The sequence below is a fragment of the Caretta caretta genome, chromosome 2 (assembly GCF_965140235.1).
Source record: "Caretta caretta isolate rCarCar2 chromosome 2, rCarCar1.hap1, whole genome shotgun sequence".
NCBI lineage: Eukaryota > Metazoa > Chordata > Testudines > Cheloniidae > Caretta > Caretta caretta.
In genome coordinates, this window is record NC_134207.1 from 26071829 (window position 1) to 26097874 (window position 26046).

Consider the following 26046-nt stretch of genomic DNA (forward strand, 5'->3'; position numbering starts at 1 on the left):
TAGAAGTTCCACATTGCAGCGTCCTAAATTGGAAAGATGAATCAGCAGAGACAGGAACTGCAAACAATTGTCACCAAATCCAGACTATTTTACCCAGTCCCTTGACAGGATGTCAATCTCCTTGAGCATATCTGGAGGAGTTCACCAGGAATCTTCGCTCAAACATATGGCTGGGAGACGATGCCCCTGCGGAAATACCGAAGCCCTCTCTCCACTAGGGACGTATAGGTAGCCCTGGAGTGTACACCTTCTGCCAGCATTTTAAGCACAGTGTTTGCTAGACCCCCGCCTTAGCAGGGTTAAGTAGTATGACGCTTAAAACAGTGTCCTCTGCCATAAGGCTGTCTACACTAGGATTTCCAACTTTGCTGAGACTGATGGAACTGATGTTAGCAACAGTGGGAAATATCCCCCCTGTAGATAGGGCCAAGAGGAGCAGGTCCCTTTCTCTTCTATTTCCTAAAGAGCAGACTGGATCTTAAATATCTATTGCCTTATGCTCGGTGAAGTTTTTTCTGTAGTCATATCACAACTTCCTGATGCTTGAAAGATTTGCCGAAAAACAAAACAAACCTCTTGTTGTGCCCAATTGTATTGTCTCTAGTTCCTTTCTAGAACCGTTCTGTTTATTATAAATGGCCCACATTTACCTGGCATAAAAATGATGAGATGTTTTGGGTTCTTAAGTTGAAGAGAAGACACACACGAATATACTGTCGCAATTGAAAACTGATCTGGTAAGCTTCAAAAGCAGAGCTTGAGCAGAGCATCAACCTTTTGACTGGAGATATGGCTGAAGCAGAAATAATGTCAAATTTAGTGCCAAGAAGTAAGGTTGAATTCATAGCAGTAGCAGTGTAGCGAGCGATGTACATGCTGCAGCTGATAAAAGGTTAGTGGGAATAAACTTTTTAAAGACTACTTTAAGATTGCAAAAGCATGAAATAGAAGCTTTGTAAAATGAATAAAATATTTGTTTCAAAGTAATCTCATGGTACTTCTGAGCATGTAAGGCTGGTTTTTCCTGGATTTTCCTGGTGGGTAGTTTTTTGTTTTTTGCTTTTTTGTTGTTTTTTGGTGGCAAGGTTCCACTCATGTTTTCTTCTGATATTTCTGCCACCTGATCTATTTAAACAAGACATAATGTAGACTGTTGCGTTTTTAACAGCCTAAAAGACTGTAGTGTTACTATCTGTAAGCCGTGGTGTTCTCCTGTAGTGTTTCCTTTTTCATAAGCAAAAACAACAAGGAGTCCTTGTGGCACCTTCGGACTCCTCATTGTTTTTGCTGATACAGACTAACATGGCTACCACTCTGAAACCTTGTTTATAAGGAATCAGTGGTTGCTCCATGTCTTGGAATAGGAGTTTCATGACTAATGATGATGATGCTGGGATGTTCTGAAAATTATTTTGGGGTTTTTGCTATAATATTTAACATTTAATTTTTTCAGTTACTTGATTAAAGCCCAAGAGCTTCGCTCCTCTGGAATCAATAACTTTGGAATGAATGTAAATTGTTTTTAATGTGTAACACATGCATTAAGAAATGTCTCATGTCTTAAAACGAACCACTCCTAAAATAAATCCTGCATCTGTGCAGGACCCTTGACAGTCTTATTAATATCACAATGCAGTAGTGTACACAATTCAGCAAGGTGACCAAAATGGGCACTCTTTAGTTATTTTTCATGTTTGATTTGCTTCTCTGTGAATTTAATGTAAAGGTGGTTATGTTAAGCTAATTGTACTTCGGCTTTTTTATATTCTGCTGCTGAATGGAATCATGTAGAAGGTCTTTTTTTTTCTTTCTCCGAAGAATGGAACATTTGACCACAATTACCATTTTTTACTTTAGATAAAGAACCTTGCTGTCTATTACAAAAAGTGATTTATTAGTACATGGTGCACACTCTTTGAGATACAGTGTCTGACTAGCCAATGAGACATGGGTAATCACAAATTGTGATGCCTGCAGAATCAAATTATATTTGACATTTAATATAAACCCAAACACCTAAATGCAAAATATGACCTCAATAAAAAAAAGCACATGATTTCTAGGATGAATTTTCTCCTTATCATAAATCTACACTGTGCAAAATGACTGATCCTTATGGATCAGAGTTCTCATTGCTTTTCTGAGATGTCCTACATATTGCACTGTCTCCAGATATCCTGCTTGCTCTTCCTGTCTCTCTGCACATATGTGCCACCCGCCTGCAGAGGCAAGTAAACAAAGCTGATCCCAGGGCCACACTTCGATCCCTGAAGTGGATTCTGACCAGGAAGATGTCTTTTGTATAAAAATAGATTACACACCCACTCAACTTTTGCTGCAGAATGTATGTCACTTCTGAGATCCGATGCTGTACAGTTGGTACCTTTAGTATTGTAATTCACTGGTAACCTCTTAACCATGTATTGATGTCCAGTACATACCCTCTGAGGAAAACAATTCTGAGCTGTCATTTCTGTGTCGAACTCTGACTCATATAGCATATCAGTGATGGTGGTGAAGTAGTTAATTCATTTTCCATCCATAATTTTTACTTTGTAAAACCAATTTGACACAGTCTAGCAGGGTGCTGTTATTGAAAAATTGAAGCACCAGGTGTGATTAAATAAGATCATACATTTCATTCCCTCTTTAATTTCACATCACTCTTCCGCAGCTGTATCTTTCTGCTTCCTTATAGTTGGAGAATGCATTGCATTCATAGTAGGCATCTCACCACGGTGGTAGCATGCGCCGTCAGGCTGTTGCGAATTGAATCTGTTTGTGCACACAAATTATTTATTGTTTGATGGACCGGGTTTATTAATCTGGTGGTTTCTCTAAAGAATGAAATGCTTTATTGTAATATGGACAAACCTGGCCTATCTCTCAGCAGCTGTGGAAGATCGTGCATACAGCAGATTATAGGTGCCATTCCACTGCATCGGGAAGAAGAATTCTGAAGCCTGCAAAAGAGTTTGGATCCCCTTATATGCACTGTGAAATGCTTCTCTGCAGGGGGCTCTCACATACACTCTCTTCACTAAAAAGAAAAGGAGGACTTGTGGCACCTTAGAGACTAACCCATTTATTTGAGCATGAGCTTTCGTGAGCTACAGCTCACTTCATCAGATGTATACTGTGGAAACTGCAGCAGACTTTATATATACACAGAGAATATGAAACAATACCTCCTCCCACCCCACTGTCCTGCTGGTAATAGCTATTACCAGCAGGACAGCTATTACCTATAGCTATAATAGCTATTACCAGCAGGACAGTGGGGTGGGAGGAGGTATTGTTTCATATTCTCTGTGTATATATAAAGTCTGCTGCAGTTTCCACGGTATGCATCCGATGAAGTGAGCTGTAGCTCACGAAAGCTCATGCTCAAATAAATGGGTTAGTCTCTAAGGTGCCACAAGTCCTCCTTTTCTTTTTGCGGATACAGACTAACACGGCTGCGACTCTGAAACTCTCTTCACTGGGATTCCATTGCTCTCCACAGGCACAAGAACAGCAGGAGCTATAGTAGTCTCAGGGCTGCCCTAACTGTTACGAACTGCTGTGGTGGAAGGGATTCTCCCTTTAACCCTTGCTCCTCTGCCTGAGTGGGGGCAGAGGTGGTATTTGGCCCACATTTACCATATATTTAGTTATAACATGATGGCAGGTACTAAAAAGAATGATGAGTGATATTTATTAGAAGACTAATTGGATTCTAAGTAAACCTCTGGTAGTTATCCCCAGATACCTGCTACGTTTCCAAAACCCCGGCTGGCCTTACTCCACTATAGCCAAAAGCACCAAATGAACAACAAGATGGTTAAAATCACCAGAGGAGAGTGGGTTCTCAGCAGTGTACTAAAGTTGTTCCCTCCTGCGTATTGATAAGAAGTAAGTGTGCATGTGGCACTGACAGGGTCTGAGCTGACCTGGTACAGCTGTGCCAAACTGAACCCGAACAATGAGCGTCTGTGTTCAAGTTGCCAGCGTTGTGACATGGTTTGTGTTGTACATTATCACACTGTCATGTCAGCATAGAAGAGCCCAATTCTTGGTGACTCATCCCTGGAATATGCATGACAGAAAAGGGCTGTTGTAAGCCTTTCCCTTGTTTCACCCTGACTATACGCTATCTACGGGGCTGCCGTTACACGCAATGATTATATCACATATCCTCCAAAAGAGTAAGCTAAACTGAATGAATGCCACTTTTTACTTCTGAATGAGAGCGTCCCCAGAGGTTTAATGCTCTTCAACTAATGTGCGTTTACTTCACAACTGTAGTTAACTCATCTTAACTTTCCTGAGTGTCCTTGTGTAGACATGCTTTTAGAGCTGAGAGGGGGAAAAAAGCCATTCCACCTGGGGAGCTCAATCCCCAAGCAAGAGAAGCGGGGGACCCGGCTTGGTCCATGGAACAGGTTTGAGGGGTCTAAGAGATGTCATGTGTCCGATCTTAAAGAGGGACCTGCCATTGAGCATAAGTGCTCGTGGGATGTCTGACTCCTCTTAAATTGGATTCAGGGAGCAGGATGAAGATCAGCTTCTCACTTCTCCCAGAGTAGACCGGGCTCCCCAGGTCTAACCTCAGTCAGATCAAAGTGACTTGCATATAGTGCAAGACTTCCTCCCCCCGCCCCCGACACTTACACCTACCTGTCTTACTTCATGCATGAAGACATACTCTTTGGTCTGAGAGAGGAAAAACACTGCATTCTAAAGGAAAGTGTAACCAGGTGCTTGAAGGGCTGGAGGGCTAGTAGTGGTTGGCATGCCTGATCCTCTGGGCCCTTGTTTCCCTGGTTGAGGTGCCTCAGTTTTTGAGGCAGTGGGGTAGGGAGACTTGGGCCCTCCCTCTCCACTGATTCCCATCCCAGGCTCTTGTATGAGTCGACCCCTGAACAGGGGACCCTCCCAGCAGGGAGTCTAAACCCACTGGCCTGAGCTACTTCCTACTGCTGTCCCTTCAGTTTAGGGCATGACCCTTATAGTCCAATTCGCTGGAGTGGCTGGGCCTCCAGTAAGGCCCCTCGTAGGTCTTGGGCGGCACCCTGCTGCAGCGCCGGGCTTCAGCCATAAGTTTGGTGAGGCCGATCCCTACTGTGTCTCTGGGCTTCAGTCACCCAGTTATTTCAGTTGCCAGAGGCTCCTAGGGCTCCTCCGCAGTCTCCCTTGTCTGGAGAGACAGTCCTTCCTCCCTGGTGGCTGCCTAGGCTGGCAGGCTAGTGACCCTTCCCCTCAGGTAGGGAGGCAGCTCACCCACCAGTCAGCCCACAACTCAGCCCGGTTGTCTCCTTTTCTCCCCCTGCAGGCCAGGCATTGGCTGCAGATATAACAGGGCGGGGCTGTCTGGCCCGAAGGCTCTCTTTAACCCCTGCTGTGCTGGCAGGCAGTTTCTCTGGTTCATTACAGAAAGTTTTCCTTTACATGAAAAGAAAATTAGTGAAACGATTTTCTTGGGGAATGGAGGAAACAGTTCTGACCTTTCTTTCCCTGTGTGATACAGATTAAGCACTACAGATTCATCAGAAGTGAAGCCAATAATCAAATCAGTGATTGGAACTGGCTGTAACTTTGTGTGACTTTCTACATAATAATTACCATATGCAATGGGACTCATGTCCAGTAAATTCTGACATGGTGACACTGTCAGCTGAGAGATGTTATTGCTGATATAGACAGGACTATTACTTGTATGTGCTTGCTTTATTTTTCTCAGGCATTCCCTTATATAAAATGAAAAAAATGTGTGTTTTATGGTGAGTGAGGTGTTAAGAAGGGAGATTTTTCTTTTGTGCTGCTTCACTTTCCTGTCCCCATGCAAGGCATTCAATTGTTCAAAAATCATGAGTCAGACCTCCCAAAATTATGAATCTGTCTTAAAATTTTAAGATTTAAAAAGAAACCCAAATTTTATTATTTTTTATTTGTCTTGTGGTTTTTTGAGCCTCTTGGATGTGCTTGAGGCTTGGTTTTAAGCTTTTCTCCCCAACCATGAGAGCTAAAAACTTGTTTGTTTTTGTTTTAATGAAAGTAGAGATTATGACATCATCACAGATTCCAGCAGCTGTTGCTTTAAGAAAAACACTAAATATCATGTTACTCATAATAATATCATTAAAGTTGGCAACACTGGGTGCCCTACCAAAGCAGCAGTTTTACTGCCCTGGCAGAGCATATTGGTTCCTCTTTTACCTGCTTCCCTGTTATTCCTTCCTTCCAACACGTGGCATAATGCTGCCCTTTCTCTCTCACTCACCTGCCAGCTGCTTTCACCACTCTTGCTCTCATGAAAATGCCCGTCTTCGGCTAACTACTTCTATGCTATGCCCTTCACTCACACCTGTCCTGGGATAAGATGCTTCACTTGAATATCTGCTTTACTTCCTGAACTGAGAGACAGCCACATTCCAAAGGAATTCTCCTTTCCTGTTTTGTTAACAAAAACGAAACAGATTTTTAAAGAGATTCAGTGTTTTGGAGGGAGGAAAAAGTTTGGAGTCTCAGACAGGAAAAAAACAACCATGGAAAAATAAATCCAATGTAATTGGAGCTATAATTAAAGACCTTTTTTTAAAAACAACAACAACAACAGATTGAATGAAAGAACAATGTGTGCTTTTCAATGAAGTACCTTTCGGGAAGATGTGCTTGTGGCTAAAGCCGAAAACTGTGATTCAGGACATCTGGGTTCTATTCCTGGCACTGCCACTGACTTTGTGTGGGACACTGAACGAATATCTTAACCTTTCTTTGCCTCACTCGCCCCATCTGTAAAGCAAGGACAGATGACCCCTAGCTCATAGCGGTGCTAAAAGGTTTAATGTTCCTTAGTATTTGTAAGTGCAGTGAGGTGGAAGTTCTTTTGATAGAAGTTGCTACAGTATTGAAATCTTGTTAATGTATTACATGGCTTTTCAGAATTTACTGTATTAAGATTTATATCTTTGAGATAAAATATTAAAAACTTTGTGAACCTATTCAATATATATATACCACATATATAAACCATATGTCTATTTGTTGTCAGTATAATGCATCCTATGGCATCTCATAAGAGCAGGAGCTGCTTCAGAGGGGAACTAAATGGGTTGAGATCCCCTCTTAGCCTGGCTATTGGTGGCATTAGTGCACATTGTTGCACATTGCTTTTTTTAAAAAGTGGCATTAATGCTTACGAAAGTTGCTAGATCAGTGGTTTCCAACCTGCGAGCCACTTGCATCCCAATCAGCACACTGTTGCGGCCCATGGGACATCCTCAGGGCCATACAGGTAGTATATATATTGTGTGAATGCAGCTCACCTAACATAGAGAGCTGCATATGCGGCCCACGGTGATAAATAGGTTGAGAACCACTGTACTAGACTGTCAGTCCTGGAGACTGGACTTTATTTGTCTGTAACAGCAGTGCAAGTTTCCCCACTCTTTTCAGTCTTCGTGCTCAGTTATGATGGTAGTTTTGTGATAGTGGCAATTCATAGACATTCATAATGACAGTAATAGTCATTGGATCAGAGAGAGAGAGAGAACAACTCTATAGTTAGTGGTAAAGGCACTCACCTAGAATGTGCGAGAGCCAAGCTCAGGTTCTTGCACCAGTGACTATTCCTCACACAGTCAGAAATGGGGCTCAAGGTTTATGTACATTTCCCAGTGCTAACTGTTCACACTCTTATGTGAGTGGTTTACTGTACCAAAGAACCAGACTCCTAGCACCACTGGGGCCAGTGAAACTACTGCATAAGCAGGAAAGAGCTGTTCAAGAAAAACACTTAAATAACTGAATATTGAAGAGAGGAAAAATCAGAGCTTAACATTGGTTGAGTTTCAGTAGAAGTAATGAAGTGTGAAATGTGCTATTCCCAACCAGTACACCATGCTGCTTTAAATTACAGAATATATAATTATATAGCATTAAAATTCCAGTGCCTCAGTCTTTGACAAAATATGAAATGAAAACAGACAAATGCATGAATCTATTTATGAGACAATTATTGTAATAGGAATGGGTAAGAGTGTAAACCCTAACCATTCTCATTATTTTAAGACTGTGCCCTTAGGATCCTTTGATTCTGTGCCCTGGTAAATATTCACTTACTGTTGCGAACCAATTTGGTGAAGGCCAACAACCGACACACTACATACTAGCTCATCTAAACTAGGATATGCATATAAGCCCTAGAGCTGCTTACACACATACACATGGTGTTGCAATGTTTGTGAACACATGGGAGATTGCAAGGATGCACATAGGATTGGTTATTCCCAACCAAATCATTGGTCCATCTGGACCAGTATTGTGCATCTGGCAGTGACCGGCATCTGAATTCACATTAATCCATTTAACCAAATGTTTATTTAATGCAACAATGCTCCATGTCCACCACTCCTGGCTCTTGTTTTAATCACAAAATCCTTAGAATTGGTGGTACCATGATACATTTGCAAATAGATGGCAAATGCAGAGTTTGCCTACATGGCAATAAAACACCCATGACTGGGCCATATCAGCAGACTCGGGCTCATAGGGCTCAGGTTGTGGGCTATAAAATAGTGTAGAGGTCTAGATTTGGGCTGGATCCTGGGCTCTAGGACCCTCTCCTGGTGGTGTCCCAGAGCATGAGCTCCAGCTCAAGCCTAAACATCTACACTGCAATTTTATAGCCCCACAACCCAAGCCCTGTGAGTGTGAATCAGTTGACATAGGTCAGCCGTGGGCATTTTACTGCAGTGTAGTTATACCCATAGAGTTTTTATAGTGCCCACTGTACAACTGGGGGGAAGAAGAAGAGAGAATTTCTTTCCATTCTCTTTAGGAGAACCTCCACTCTGAAACACCATCAAGTAGTTTATACCCCAAATCTGTCCTCCTGCACCCGTAAATCTAGTGGAACTAATCCTTTGGAGTCTAAGTATCTCCTATTTAAACTTTTTAAAGAGGGACTGGATTCCTTAGGAGGCTGTTAATGGTATATATAGTCTAGATCAGCAACTTTCAACCTTTTTTCAAACTTGGGGATCCCTAAAAAATTTTGCATAGAGGTACAGACCCCTTTGGAAATCTTAGATATAGTCTGCGGACGCCCAGGGGTCCACAGTCCACACGTTGAAAACCACTGATCTAGATAACTAGCTCAAATGTAGCCCAGGCCAGGAGTGACCAAAAGTTGTTTGGTGACGCATTTGAAACTAATTAGCGTTCTCACTAGTTCTCTCATGAGTAGGCAAGTATCCACATTGCAAAGCCATAGCTAAGGACAGAATGGCCCAAAGACTGAACCACCATCTCATTTCTAGACTAGGATCACATTGGTGGAGTGGTCACATTGGTGCAGTTGTGAGGCTTTTTTCCTGTAGCCTATCTTTTTCTTGTCCAGCTGAACAGTGAACTTAAATCCGCAGATTTTCTGACATGTTTCATAAGCACTTAATTAACTGAAGCAAATAAAAGACCAACTTTCTTCCTTCCTAGTTCTTGGTAATAAACTGAGTCCCTAGACAACCAATGGGATAAAAAGTGCACACATAATATGTATTCTAGGTAGAACAAAACAAGAGCTCACAAAGTTCAAGAAGGAAACAGCGTTGTTTAGTCTCTGGAATGCTTATGAGGCTGTGCTCAGAGGCAGGTTGATTTTGGTATGGTGACAGAAGAAAAAAAGGAAATAAACTTGGAGCTTAATGACCTTTACAGGAAAACAAAAATTTCAGAGGGAAAACATAAAAGATGACAGGTGCTAGCAGAACACAAGAAGACTGTGAGCTGAGGAGTGAACACGAGGGGGAAACCCACATGGAATATATGATATTGTTAATTAAAAAGTAACACATTTGATAGAGCAGTTAATGTGACATAATCACTGGTATTAAAACAGACCGGGATCTCACTGTTTCTGACCCCTCAACTAATAATAAAGAAATTTGTACATTTCCGGCAGAAATTTTATACATCCATCAACCCTCTCTGTAAGCAGGAGGAAATTGTGGAACATCTGGGATACTGAGGAAAAGATAAATATGGCTATATTACATCAGGAGGAAGGGGCTGCATTATTCTTAAGGACTGGAGGAGTGAGTGACTCTCTTGTGATTGAGATGATTGATTGGACCTGAATGTTTGTTCTGGCCCTAGTATTTTAAGTCTGGGAATAAGGAGGAGGCTTCTTTTGAAAAATGTGTTTTAATGTACATTTTTTAACGTGGAATGCACACAAAACGAATTATCAGGAATGAGGCTCCATTTCCCAGCAGTGGACCAGTGATGGCAGAGCCAGTCTCTAATAGTCTTGCTCTTGCCCTGAACAAAGAGAGTTTCCTAGGAAAAAATACTCTGTGTTGGAGAACAGTCTCCCACTTGCCTCTTCTGAGTTGAAGTGTGTTCAGTACATTTGGCATTTTGTGGATGCTAACCCCTATCAGTGAAAGACAAGTACCAGGATTCTGTTGTCATTTGGACATTGCTTCATACCACTCACCGTAACCATCCTTTGGTCTAAAACTCTACATCTAACCAAGTTTCTGTGCTTAAGCAATGGGCAATCTAAAATATAAAAAAATGTTGTTTGGAATTTATGTAATGACTGTCTCACCCAAGGGATTGGTATTTTGAGGTCTTTGCAGTGGTTGGCACTAAAACGTCAACATTTGCTAAGTAATATACAGCTATCTGGGAAATCCATTGTGGGTTTTTTTTCCCTCCCCTAGTCTTAACACTAGTGATACCTTGTTAACTGTGTGATAGCATTTGGCAAATGCTGACCTTTTAATGGCTTTATTATAATACTTAATAAAGCATAGTGCATGGTAGTGACCCAGTTATTGGAGCACATTATAATGGGAATAAGAATTCAAATGTATTGGCTTCTGCCAAAAGGATGTACCTTATTCCCAATTTCTTGGGTCATTGTGAGGAGAAAGTAGCATATGTTTATGGTATTTTGGTATGATGTTAGTTTTAAAAGGTACTGAAGTAAAGGTTGGTTTTTTGATACTTAGGATATGATTCACCTCTGGAACAGGAGGTGGGGTGGTGTTTGTACCACTGCTAACCAGGTATTCTGATGTTGGAAACTGTCTTTAAGTTGCAATCAGGGATCCATAAGAACCTTACCAGAGAACTATCTGGAGGATGAATTGGTTCAGTGTTTCTCTCTCTAGCCAACAATACTTGCCTTTGGGACAGTGCTGGCTCTTAGTGGAAGCTTCAGGCACTTTGGGTTGACATAACCACCCTTTCTGCTTCCTGGGATATATTAGCCAAAGGAATTCAACCTATCCCTCTGCTAGAGCAAGTTCTTCGTGGTCAGTTTTTAAAAATGACGAAAAATTGCCCAAGTCATTTATATATATCCTTTCTAGGACCTGGGTAAAAAACCCAACAACTATATTTTATGCTCTTAAGCTTTGTCTGCTGGTTTTACAGAGACAGTAAACAAACCCTATTCCCAGTGCTCTGCTGACAATACTGATGATGGTGGTGCACAAATTAGGAGGTAAACAAAAAGCCATGTTCATTTCAAGCTCCATTAGAAACACAGGCAGAAAACAATCAATGTCTCCCAAACACAAAAGGTCAAAATTGGTAGGCAAAGAAACTTTGGTTTTCAAGGTAGCTAAGAAAGGACTGCATACAATAGACTCACTCTCCCCTTCTTTTTAATTGGCAAGCAAGAAAAACCTGCTGGACAGTGTAATGAAGAATATATGAAAAATAAACAATTATCAATAATCATTTTTGAAGAGAAATACACTGCAAGTGTCTGATAGTGATTAAATTTTTGCATTTAAAGGCTGCCTTTCTATTTTAAATCTTGCCTGTAGGATTTTATGGACATTCAGTAACATCTATAGTCTTGGCCTGACACATATGAAGGATCGTTCTTTTGAAGAGCATAATCATAAGATTTCACTCTGACATTCTATTGGTGTAGTCTTGTATAAGAGTCCTTGGGGGCCTTTTAATCGAGTTTTAAACTTTGTTGTACATACAGGATTAAGTCTAGAGAATTCATGTGTGTCATTTTGTTAGCCAGTTACGCAGCAGAAGATGACCAGAAAAACAAATATGATTTTATGTTGTGTTGTTGTAGCTATGTTGGTCCCAGGATATTACAGAGACATGGTAGGTGAGGTAATATCTTTTTTTGGACCAACTTCTGTTGGTGGAAGAGACAAGCTTTCAAGCTTACCCAGAAGTTGGTCCAATATAATATCATACTGTTTTTTTAATACGTTTTCATTTTACGGTAACATGCATTCTTCATCTCTGACAACAATACATGTTCATCTGTAAATTTGAGATTTAGTTAGCATCCTAAACCAAATTCCACATGGCCTCTTCGAGTTATATATTACAATACAATTCTGAATTAGTGTGAGTGCCAAATTCTTCAAATATTAACACTTACCTAATTTTATTAATGTGAACAGTCCCATTGAAGTAAATGGAGCTCCTTATTGAAGTAAAGTTATTCATGTGCTTACATGTTTATAGGATCAGTACCTTACATTGTGTGCCAATGGATGTACTGAAAACTTATGCCTGTATTACTGTGCCATGATACCACTGTGACCAGTTGGGTCACAGAAACCCCCTTGGGACTGCCACCTGTTGTGCTGGGCCTACCTCTGAGCCCGTTTTCCTCAGCAGCTTGGGACTTCAGTACCTTGCCTGGTTGTGCCAGACACACTAGCCTGCTACAAACACAGACCCAGGTCTGAACCACATCCCCCAAGAGCTGCAGGTTTAACTGAAAACAGCTTAAGAAATACTCCTGTCTCCAACACCCAGATACCCAGTTCCCAAGGGGATCCAAACCCCAAATAAATCTGTTTTACTTTATATAAAGCTTATAAAGGATAGACTCATAAATTGTTCACTCTCTGTAACACTGATAGAGAGATATGCACAGCTGTTTGCTCCCCCAGGAATTAATATTTGCTCTGGGTTAATTAATAAGTAAAAGTGATTTTATTAAATATAAAAAGTAGGATTTAAGTAGTTCCAAGTAATGACGGACAGAATAAAGTAAGTTACCAAGCAAAATAAAATAACACACCCCAGTCTAAGGCTAATACAGTAAGAAACTAAATGCAGGTAAATCTCACCCTCAGAGATGTTCCAATAAGCTTCTTTTACAGACTAGACTTCATCCTAGTCTGGGTCCAGCAATCACTCACACCCCTGTAGTTACTGTCCTTTGTTCCAGTTTCTTTCAGGCATCTCTTTCGGTAGAGCCAGCTGAAGACCAAATGGGGGGGTTTCCAGGGGCTTATATAGGCTCTCTCTCTCTCTTGTGGGTGGAAACCCCTCTCTCCCCCTGTGTAGAATCACAGCTACAAGATGGAGTTTTGGAGTCACATGGGCAAGTCACATGTCCATGCATGACTCAGTTCTTTACAGCCGACGCCATTGCCCACATGTTAGCCTGAACGTTCCCAGGAAAGCGCAGATGTGGATTGGCGTCTATCAAGGTCCATTGTTAGACAAGTACTCCCAATTATTTGAATAACACCTTCACGCTATGTTAACTGAATCTGGCCTTAGGTGCTTTCTACAGCGAACATTTAAATACAAGCATAGAGCCAACGCTCATAACTTCAGATATAAAAATGATATATGCATATGAATAGGATGAATACATTCAGTAAAACATAACCTTTTGTAAAGATGTTACATGGCATATCTAGCATAAAACATATTCCAGTTATGTCATATTTACATTCATAAGCATATTGCTATAAAGCATTATGGGGTGCAACATCACAGCCACTGCTATGGTTAAAGATATGTCTGTACTCACTGTAAATCCTTCCAGCATAGAGTAGTATCTTAAATGCTGCTGATAATAAAACATCTCACTCCTATAACACCTTCCAGCCAGTGATCTCAAAGCACTTTAAAAAACATTAATGAATTAAACCTCACAGCACCCCTGTGAGGGTGGGTATTAGTCCTGTTTTACAGATTAGGAAACTAAGGCACAGAGAGAGGAAAGAGTCACATTTTCATAGGCGATAGTGCCTTTACAACTGTGTATATGATGTTGAGACTGGCTAAAAATCAGCTCCAACAAAATCATGGTCAAGATCTGTGCAAGAACAGAATTTGGGAGTGTGGACAGCGTAGGTAATTGTAAAAGGCGCTTCAGAGCACTACTCAGCTTTACGCCTTCTTCCAAAACAGCTGCATCTCACTGTCACTTCTTTGAGATGTAGCTTGCACTTTTTGTCATTATTTTCAATGGACATTAACATTTTTGTTTAATTTGCCTGTGAACCCCAGAACACCTGTGCCCTTCCGCCCATGTAATTTGTCTGTCCTCCGGTTCTTGTCCTAAACTTCCAAATATCGCAGTTGTTCGTTCCTCATCTCTTTCTTTTATTGATCATTTTAAGTTGCATTTTATATGCAGAGAAAGTTAATTCTGAAAAGGTAGGGGTCCATAGTATCCTTTCATAATGATTCCTTTATCTAGTCTGCTCAATTTTCAAGTTACAAGATGACTTTTTTTTCCTAAAAATCCCCTGCAAACTCTATCTGATTCTGCTTTCTCACTCTAGCATAATCACCAGTCGTATTGATTCTGTAATCAGGACTTACTGTAGCTGACAATATCGTAACTGATGTGTAAGGTCGAATATAGACATCCGATCACTCTTCCATATTTGCACTGGCTGTGTATTACCAACAGTACTAAAATCTTGTTTTGGTCAGTACAATATGCAGCTATTATTCAAAGACACGTAGAAAGCTGATATATTGAATTCTATTTTTTACAAAATTACTATGATCTCTCTTATTGCATGTTAAAGTTTGTCTCTTTGCCTTCATAATTGGCAATGCTGAGACTGTGACATTTGTATTTAGTGCTTTCTGTCCCCCTGTTGTAGGTATTTATTTGCTTCGTCAACGTTCTGATTGCACCCTCCCTTTCAATCAGTTCTACAAATTGGAGGTCAAATCCTGTTTATCTTAATCATGATAAATTAACTTCAGTGTGACTCAGCATTTGGCCTGCTGATTTTTGTGTTTGCCTGCTAATAAATTATGAATGTCCTATTGCAAAAGTCTGCCTTCTAAAACCAGCATTCATGACATGTAAGTAGTAATGTTTTCAGCGAAGCTTGAGGGCATATAGTGCTCTCACTGCGTTCTAATACAGTAAATTCTTTCACAAAGCTTTTACTCTTTTGCAGCACAATTAATTTTACATTTCGTTTACTGACACTGGAATGCACTTGGGTTTGTAATATCAGGTAGAATGAGTTTATGATGTCACCCCTATTTTTAGCATGCTGGAGGTGGGGGGAGAATTGAAGCGTACTCTTGTACAGCTGACGGCTTTTGGTGGAACTTGCAGACTCTCCCACACAGGACTGAGGAAGTGACATCCCTGGTTCAGTCTGCCTAGAGGGAATGGCTTTTCTCTTTAACATTTCATGGTAATCTCTCTGATGATACCTCCAACTGTCAGTTCACACCTCACAGCTGAAGTTGAATTCTTCCCAAAATAACTTCTGATGTACATAAGTTTTAAAAATTAAAACTCGGCCACATAAGCTGAATGCACATCCCCATCTGAAAAACCTGATGAAATTCTGTTATACTCTTAGTTGTACTGCAGTCTTTTGGTTTCTAATTATCTCCTGTTCGTTAAATGTTAGCACCAACATTGGTGGCTATGAAATGCAACAGAACGATGAATACCATTGCATTAATAATAATAATACCAAAATGCTTTATTATATAATAATTATCACTATGAGTCTTTACTGTTCAGATGTCTCCATCCAGAGAAGTCTGAGGCTTGGCTTACAATTAACAGTTAGGTCAACTCAGCTCTGTATGTCAGGGGTGTGAAAAAAAGCCATCCCACTACCCAGCATAGTTATGCCAACCTAACCCCCAGTGTAGACAAAGCTATGTCAAGAGAAGAATGTTTCCATCAACAGAGCTCACTTTGTTCAAGGAGGTGGCGTTCCTACATCAACAGAGAAACTCCTTCCTTTGGTGTAGGCTGTGTCTACCCTATGGAATTATGCCAGGATGGCTATGCCGGTAGAGTGTCCCTAATGGAGACATAGCCTTAATCGTTTCGGTTTCAGGAAGGAAAGGAGTTAGGATTCTATTTTTGTCCTGGTGGTGGTTTAATACCAAAATGAACCTCTCTTGATTTAAAAGAGCTTTGGTAGCTTTTCTAGAAATAACTGAATGTTCTAGCAGCTCAATCAGGCACCCATTGAAGTCAATATTTGGACTCCCATGGACTTCTATGGGTACTTAATTGGACCCTCTGGTAAGGTGGAGGAAGGGAATAGTCATAAATCTTTCCCATCATGAGTAAGGTCCCATCACAAGTTAGTCAGAGGCAAAATGTTCTGAGACATCTGCATGTGTGTGGAATCTTGCCTGACTTGCGTTCAGGGAAAATAATATATTTAGACCATAATGGGAATTTGCTCTTTTGTCCTCAAGGGAAACTATTCTATTGGGAAACAATAAGTAAGTCAATTCCATGTTCCTCATTTTCTACTTCCTGTTTTTTTTTTTCCTTAGGTGATACAGCAACTGCTTGTGAAAGGTTGGAATTAGCACTGCAATGGTATATAAGTGCACAAGACAAGGGTGACAAATAATAAGAGTTTCTCCAGCTGCTTGTGCCCATCCCCCTAATATTTACCTTATAACAATCTCCCCTTTCCTATGTTGAAAAAGTAAATTATTTGTCACAGTGTCCTCCTGAACCCTCCCTATGTAACTTAATTTTCTCTGCTGGCTTGTTTCTAAAAGCTATCTCTTTTGATTGCTGTCCCCATCTGAGATATTTCAGGCTAATGAAACAGTGTGGTTGTTTTTACCTCCGAAGTGATATTTCTTTTCTATTGAAGAATTTCACACAATTGAATGAAAATAGAAATCTGAGCAGATATCTCTGCTAAGCTGCTTTTAAAAACAGAATTAGTCTAGTAAAGAACTTGTAAGTATATGCTGTGCATTTTGTGAGCATAGCCTGATAGTGACGTTTTATTAAAATGTTCTGTCTCTACGTATTTTCAAAAATAGCAACTTAAGGAATCACAGAGCTGTTGGGCTTTTCACAACAGAAACTGTTACAAGACTGAATGTAGCAATTCCCCCTCCCCTGCTCTAAATACACTAGTAAATGATCACAGACATAGGGCCCCATCCTGCAAACACTAATTAATGTGTGCAGTACTTACTGTGGTGAGTGGCTCCATTAAAGGCATAGGCTCTGTCGCCATAGTAAGCACTACACCTAGTAGTAAATGCTTGCAGGATTGACTTCCATGGATGGTTATGAATGAAAATGCAGTACAGTTTTTCTACTGTAATAGCTGTACTATGGGGCATCCAAACAAGAGTTGTGCTGGCCATTTTCCAAGAGCCAGAGGGCCATGTTTAATTGCATAAAATACATCATGCTTAAGTGCCTCATCTTTAATATGAGATACACCCTCCTATACAGAGTCTATGGGTCTACTCAGATCAAGATGGAACACTACATGCTAAGTCCTGGCAGTACAGGCTGTATTATGGAACTCCGTGTTTGGACACTGGATTATACTTTGCCAACTCCTGATTAACTAAAACTATATTGAACTGCTTACAAATTTTAGGAATAATAAATAATTTTTTCTGGCATATCTGAAGACAGCTACCCGCTGAGGAAGAAATAAATAAATTGGCAGTCTGCTAGGAGAGAAAAATATGTAAGTCTTCCATAATGGTAAATTTTGATTTTAAGCAAGAAGATTCCTGTGTTATGTAATTTATCTTTTTGTGTGCCCATCTCTGTGGCATCTGCGCACATGATCTATGATAACATCAACATGTTAAAGTATGTTACCAACAACAGATTCAATGGCAATGCCTACTGTAAGTGCCCTGTAAGCATTTTAGTTTTTCAATATCTTAACTAAACAGATGACATTTTAGGTTGATCTCATAATTAAACTTACAGTATAGCATTTTAACGTCTAAGTATATGGAAAGGTTTTTATTGATAGGTCTACCACTTTAGAGAGCATTTCTACCTTAAAAATACAATTTAATCTTCGTGATACTGTTCAGATTGTACCTGGAAAATGCTTAACTCTCCGGCAATTTTGATAAGTTTATTAACTATTAGTTTGGGGGGAGGGAAATAAATTTGGAGGAAGGAAGTGGGAGACATTCTGAAGATGGTGACCAGCTTTATTAATCATTAATATGTATTACTGCAGCACTTAATGGCTCATCTGAGCACAGGGGAAATAAATGCACATAGTAAAAGGTAATTGCTATGCCAAAGAGCTAATAGTCTAAAGACAAACAGGTGAAAGGAAGGAAGTATGACTGTAGAACCTCAGAGTTACGAACATCAGAGTTATAAACTGACTAGTCAACCACACACCTCATTTGGAACCGGAAATACACAATCAAGACGCAGCAGAGACCAAAAAAAAGAGAGAGAAAGAAAGCAAATACAGTAATGTGTATCTACTCTCAGGACCCCAGATGGGTGCTCTTTTCAAGAGCACTAAAAAGGCCTGTTAGTGTTTCTTTTTCAGTCTATGCGTTAGGTGAAGACGTGGAATAGATGTGATTTATTAGCTAGCTCCAAAACAGATATCATCACAAATCTCATCCAGGCTCCAGCAGTTGCCAGGGCTTTGTCGTTTGCCACATGAAATCCACATAAATCTGACTCAATATTTCTGGTTAATTTTACTAAATGAAATTGCTGAAGTGACAGTCATGGAGTGATTAACAAAGTCTGTAAATCTGAAGTATAAAGGTTGCAGGGCTGGGGGAATGAATCAATGCTACTGTATTTGTGAAATAGAACAATATAAAACTTAAACTATGATATAGCCCAATCTAAAATAATTGCTTTTGGTCACCAGCATTGCCATATTGTATTGCGCTATAACAATGAGAGATCCATTTCATTTTTCTGATATGCCATGCCACTAGTTATCTCGTGAGTTCTCAGGAAGGATAGTAATGTGTGTGTGCGCATATGCATCTGGTATTTATAGAAGACTTTTTTAATGGTGCTAAAAACTGATTTGCTCAGCATTCCTCAAAGCTGCAGTGGTGTTTTTTGTTAGTAATCCTATAAGGAGGGTTGGCGGTTTCCAAAGTAATTAGAACCTTGGAGCAAATAAACACCAAATGAACCCTCTTCTTTTGAAGTCAGGTTTTTTTCTTTTTTAATAGCCCTGCTCTGCTATAATTATGTACCAGTCATTATAACATTAAAAATCATTTTAAGTGAATGAATGCTATTTTTTTGTTTTTGTTCCTTGCTAATTATGAACTAATTATAGTTTAGGGTGGCTTTCTAAAAATTTCATCTCATTATAATAGCCATTGGCTCTGACTGCTTCAGCCTTGAGTCTGCAGGAAAAGAAGCAGTTCAAAGTTTTATCAATCTAGGCTGACTCGAAAATGGCTAATGGGTATTCTAGTGGCTTGTACTACACCCTTAGTTACAAAGAGTTAACAGACACTTTGGTTTCACTCATGTTCATTTAATGAGTGGGCAACAAGTTACATAATGTGCTGCATTATCGCATATCTGTGAACCCTAAAGGAGGACAGTGACAGAGACATCACCTGATAACGTAGGGAGGTAATTACTCTTCACTATGAACACTGCTGAAGAAGTCAATCCTTTCACTCCCATTAATAATGTTAGCAGAATTAAATACGTATCAGTTACACCTGTGCAAGCAAATACAAATTAGGAACAAATTAGGTATAGGAATGAAAAAAACCAGCTTGCCTCTCAGATCCCAGCTTTCGTTTTCAAGGATGGCAGTTAGAAAAACCCATCGTTTTACTTATAAACTGAACACATACAATCAGGAGTACCTGAGATAAAATAAACATGGAAACCTGCAGTGACACTTATTTTTAATAGACTCATTTTTCAGAATAGAATACGTGTAAATCTTTAGCCTTCAAACTCCTGCACCTATGTCATCTTCGTGCCAAATTCCCTCCTACCAAGAGCTATATGTAGCTGACAAGCACCGTGGGACTAACCTGATATTTTCACCAAATGGTACAGGCAGATTTTTATAGATACAGTGTAACCTTATGTGCTTCTAATATTTGTAAAATAAAATTCAAAACCTTTTCAATATATATTTTTATAGTGTTGCCTGTGGTGAGAATTTTTTTGTATTTTTTTAAAGAGAGAGACTTAGATCTAGCAAGGCAATTTTCTGGAACATCATTTACTGCTTCCCAACCAGTTGCCACATAGTGATCCTGGAAATGACTTTGAATATATTAGGCTCATCGTGTTCTATCCTAGAGTATGTTTCTCTGACTCAGGTTCGTAAATGCAACTTAGTGCTTCTCTACCCAGGGAGTTATTCCAGAATAGCTATGTGACAGACTGAGAATATCCTCCGATATCCTAGACCAGGGTTTCTCAAACTTCATTGCACCGCGACCCCCTTTTGACAACAAAAATTACTACAAGACCCCAAGAAGGCGTACCAAAGCCTGAGGCGCCTCCCCAACCCCCTTCCCCGCCCTGGGAGACACCGAAGCTTGAGGGCTTCAGCCCTGGTGGTGGCTTGGACTTTGGCTTCAGGCCCGGGGCCCAGCAAGTTTAACAACAGCCCTGGCAACCCCATTAAAATGGGGTTGTTACCCACTTTGGGGTCCCAACCTACAGTTTGAGAACCGCTGTCCTAGACACACCTTATTGAATAGAGATAAACTTTACTGAATTAAGTTAAACCTTATTGAATTGGGTTTGGTGCCTAAGAGGTCCATGGTAGTGAAAATGCAATTGTTTATGTGTGATTGTAGGATTGTATGTAACTTTACTAGGGACGTGACTAATATAAATGTTAGGAACTTCAGAGGACTTTTTGGGACAATGCATGTAAAGTGGCTTTTCTAGAAAATGTCTGGTGGGTGAGGGGATGACCTACTTCAAATCCACTCTTTTGAAACTACACCCAGGGGAGGAAAGCCAATGTCTATTAATTACCTGCTCCTGGAAACTCCAGATCCAAGACCCCTGAACTGTATAAATGGCAGGCTACACATGTTATGAAAGTGCTAATTCTGAGCTGAGTCTGGATGAACTTATGACTACAAAGGAAACCCTGTGGTGGGGTGTTCAAAGACTGCTCCTACCAGAGTCCATGTTAGAGTTGGGGTAATGTCTAGTACACTTATTAGCATGTGTGTAGGTTCTTTTATTGTTTTCAATATGTTTTCTCTATAATGCTTTTTATCTTAAGAATAAAGTAGGCTTGTGTAGGAAGTGCTGTGTGGTGCCTTATAACTATAGCAATTACGCCTGTTAACCATCTCTGAAGAGAAAGCAAGCAGGTGCCCTTGGGCAAGCTGTGTGTGCTTCAACGTGAAGGCAGGGAGCTGTGCTACCTGGAAATACCCCAGTCAGAAGGGGGAGAGATGTGAGTATCCTCCCAGAAAGACACTGGCTGGAGAGCCAGAAGCCTGAGGGTGGGTGCCCTTGCCAGACCACTGAGAGGAAACATAGGTAAAGTGCCCTGACCTGTGACAAGGTATTCTCTCTGTGTGCGGGCGCTCTTATTCCAGAAGTCTGAATCCACTTCCAAAGCAGATTAAGTTAATTCAGAATAAGATGCTCTTATTCCAGAATAAGAGCATCCACTCATGGAGTAAATCAGGAATAGTGTATCCGCTTTAAATTCACATTCTACCTAATTGCAGATTAACTTCTATGTGTCGACAAGTCTTTAGATAATCCATGAGACCGTTTGCATCTTAGATATATATTTTTTGCAACGTTAAGGGCTTTAATCAAATCTTTTAGATTTGCACTCGTATTCATGGATTACAGTGTGTATTCTGTGTGTCACCTTCAGCATAAACTCTGTATTCTATTTTGTCTTTCTTACTTCTCAGATTCAAAATGGCATCTGCTATAGGAAAGGTTTGGGTATGTATCATGAAATAGAGTAGAAGGTATTCGGTAATAGCTTATTGAGTAATTTGTGCTTAATGCTGAGTCCTTTATTGATAAATTTGTGCTGGGTAAGAGTGAAAATAATTTAAAAAAAAGTTTCTTGAGAGGCTAGGTCAGGAATTTCTCTCTAAAACTCCTCTTGCTGCTGCAGAAAACTTGACATCCGCTTTTTTTCATTTTTGCTGAACTGAGAGTTTCTGAGCATGGGGCCTTGTTTACACTACAGGGGAAATTCAATCTAGGCTACGCAATTTCAGTTACATGAATAGCATAACTCAAATCGACGTAATTTAGATGTACCTAATGCGGGGTCCACGCTACGCAATGTCGATGGGAGACGCTCTCCCATCGACTCCCCATACGCTTCTCAATCTGGTGGAGTACAGGAGAAGACCCGCTAAATTGACCGCTGATGCATCGATCACTGCTCGTCGATCCCCCGGTAAGTGTAGATAAGCCCTTAGAAAAAGACATGCTTCGAGGACATATATTGGTACCTGTGTACCGAAAAGAAAGGGGAAATGGATTTGGAGGAGAAAATTTGGCTTCCCAAAGGAATGGAACAGCTGGTGTGAAGGTGTAAAATAGTGCATTGGTCCTTCATGAAGCAAATCCCACGTATATGGTTGGAATGGGATCCCGGTTGTTGTTACCTCACTTGGCTACATGTAGGAGAGATGAAGTAAAGCAGAAGTAGTGAGATTCTCCAGACCCTTTTTTTTTTTTTAATAAATATTGGGGCTATCAGCTAACTGCCTCAGAAATGCACACATACATACCTGTAGAGAGTGGGCAAAACAAATCACTCAGATTCATGGCTGGCGTGCAGAGAATAAATAGTCCAAAGAAAAGCTGACGAGGACATTTTCTCCATCAAAAAAAAGGGGGAAAATGTGAATTGCTCTGTTCTTGTTAACTTTATTTGCTCTCAATAACATATTAAAATTTGAACAACTCAGATGTGATTAACAACAAGGGGAATGAAAAAAACTACAGATTTGTGTTTCATTGTGTCCCTTGGATTTATTTCTTAAGAATGTCAATTGTCCGTATTGATGAGAAATTCTAATTTGAATTTTTGTCCAGTGATGGGAATATACCAGTGTGCCACCCAGTTCTAGGCAGGGCTTAGACTAACAGAACACAATTATTTATATTGTTGCAGAAGTTTTAAAGCTAACATCACTGGATTATTAATCAGAGGTTCCAACAATGTCAGAACATAGATTCAGCAAAGACATCTGTTATCCTCTGCAGATCAATGGAAGAATAATAATTAAAAAGTTAGATGTTTATAAATATTTAACATTTTTTTCTCTCAAAGGAAGAAATTCACCCTTTGCAGAAGGGCAGTACATGGGATATACACCATTTAAACAGGGATGAATTTCGGTGATCATGCAGACTCTGAAGAGTACCCTTAACCCAATATGGTTTTGGGGAGAGGGGGTAATTTCCTGCAATCTCTATCATAAAAGAAAATCAGACAGTGAGATGCTGCCTACATTTTACTTGAGGGCTCCCACAAAGAAATGTGCCATAGGCAAGAAGTGTGAGGAACGTAATACACTTGAGAGTAAACAAATTATATGAACATGCAGTTTGCTGGAGATGTTTACAATTTTTTCCTGAACAGTACTTTCAGTTGGATAGTTTGAGCAGTATATTTAGGATGTGTGCTTGGAAGGGCAGGGGTGGTGGGGTTTGAAGACCAGAGATGATATCTCAGGGGAAATTATGAAAAGTACCTGCCATTCTTATGAGGTCTCATGCATTCCAAAGGATGTGCTCTTCAGAAGTATGCTTATCAGTCCTGGGTTAAGTCCTCTCTGGGGTGGCCTAGCAGTTTCCCAAGAGGACATAAAATAGAGGTGAGACAGTGAAATCACCCGAAAAGTCTCTTCAGTTGGGTGGCAGAACTTTAACAGGAATTCCCGCAAAGCTCCCTCTAACCTGTTACTGAATGAGCCCTAAACAAGTATAAACTTTGCCTTTTTTTCTTGAATATCCTGATCATTTTGACACATTAATTCCATATGAAGCACCTAATTGTGCATGCCGTGCTCTGCACCTTGCAGGATTTGGACTTAATAGGCATTATTTCTGGTGTGCCATGCCTGACTGCTCACTTCACAGGGTGGACAGCAGGGCCCTTCCTGTTTTCCCATGGATCTATCTACATTCTCTGCAGTAGTCAGGAAGTGTGCTTTATGGAAAAGAGTGAAGAAACCCTTTATTGTGCATAAATAATAAGTTCAACACAGAGTATCATACAGTATTAGTTTATCTTACTCCCATAGGAAAGGTAGGATAGCGTGGAAAAGAAATAGAACCAATATAATTTAATTGGCTTTTTGTGCCTTGTTTTTTTAGGATCTTCTGTATAATGTGTTGCAAGCATTTTCTTTAATGATGGCGTGGCGCATCCTGTTAAATAGACTGGCTGCTCAGCTAAATGACTGACCCTGAAGTGGGTCTACAATTAGTGAAGCCAGAGAAATTCATGTTGCACCTGACCAATAATACAACAGTATATCCAACCAGAAAATACATGTGGCATGATAGGTGTCAACTGAGGGCAAACCTTCCAAAAAGAACACACTTCAGCATAGCAAAACTGAACCAGCACTGTCGTCTCTGCACAGATTTCTTAAGTAAATCATTTAATCTTTTTGAGCCGAGTTTTGACAAATGATCATGTTATTTAGTTGTCGCACTGTTAGTGATATCTACCTACCTGCTTCACAGGGTGTTTTGAGGCTTTGGGTATGTCTTCACTGAAGAATTAACTTGAGTCAAAGGCACGAACTTTCATTTTTCTGTGTGGGTGCTCCACCCTGCTCCGCCCCAAGTCCCCGCCCTACTTCATCTCTTCCCCCAAGGTCACACCCTTCGCCCTGCCTCTTCCCACCTCCTTCCCCCAGCACCTTCTGTCGAACAGCTGATCAGTGGGTGGCTGGTGGGTACTGAGCACCCACTATTTTTTCCCCCCCAGCACACTCATGGAGTCCGGGCCTATTACTTGAGCTATGTATGCTCAAGTTACTCCTTTTGAGTTAGCCTACCTCAAGGGAGAGCAGCCACACTGCAAAATAATACTAAAGTTATTGTGTCCACATTAGCACTGTACTCACTTGTGTGGCACAAAGACTTCTGAGGGCATATCCCATGATTCTTAGCATTGCACTATGCTGAGCTCCACTCACTGTTTCATAGTGCATTGTGGGAGAACTTGCCTAACCTTTCTGGGCACATGAAGCAGTTGTGGGAAGACATTGGAGGACTTGCAACCGGCAAATGGTGCTGGCCTGTATCTAACCTGCAAAGGGGTCATGTTAGCAGGTGACAAGTTGTGCTCACTCACTCTTTAGCCTTTACCTTTCTGACACCAGCCAACTCTAGTTAAAAGCATTACCACGCTTGAGGTAAGGGGTTTTGTGTGTGGACAGAAGTCAAGGTAAAGGGTAATGCTTGAGTTAGCATTTGAGTCAACTTTGCAGTGAAGACAAGCGTTTTGTTTATGTTATGAAGGTACTCTGAAATCTCTAATGGAAGGGATGCAAGGTATAAAAGTTATATAATTGCAGAAAGGTAATACTTTGGTAAAGTAGTTTAAGATCATAAGAGCACGTTCCACTAACTCCTTGATTCCATGTCCTCTTCTGCTCAGTCTTTTATCGGTTGCTTGAGTTGATCCGTCACACAGATAACTCTTTTTGTCTTCTCAAGGCCACTAGCATCTTTGATACTCTGGACTTCTGCCAGAGTTTTCAAAGGAAGGAGTTGGAGGGCATCTCCTCTATTATGCAGACATCTGAACCCCATCTTTCAAGTCCAAAAGTCCTTTTAGTTATAGATCTTGCCTTTTTTAATGAGCCTCATTATACCTAATTTGTTCAGCTTTGTGTGAGCTGCCATATGGCATCAATGGATACCTAGTGAAAATGTATTTATTATCTCATAAAATATATATAAAGATGTCAAATGCACATAATTAAAGGAATTCTTTTTGAGATATATTCTTACCAGTTAACCACCTGGAGTTTCCTGGC

General features: G+C 40.4%; 1 protein-coding gene across 3 annotated transcripts in view; it reads left to right on the forward strand.

Moving 5' to 3' along the window:
* The window catches only part of SAMD12 (sterile alpha motif domain containing 12), a 238925-nt gene that overhangs the window by 148488 nt on the left and 64391 nt on the right, over positions 1-26046 (forward strand). For 2 of the 3 annotated variants that reach the window (XM_075124964.1, XM_075124965.1), the window contains exon 5: positions 16564-19444. The exons of the other annotated variant lie outside the window; for it this stretch is intronic. In XM_075124964.1, coding sequence (XP_074981065.1) covers positions 16564-16643 — 80 coding nt within the window. In that variant the 3' untranslated portion in view covers positions 16644-19444. Of the gene's footprint in view, positions 1-16563; positions 19445-26046 lie in introns of those variants that run through there. 3 annotated transcript variants of the gene reach the window in all.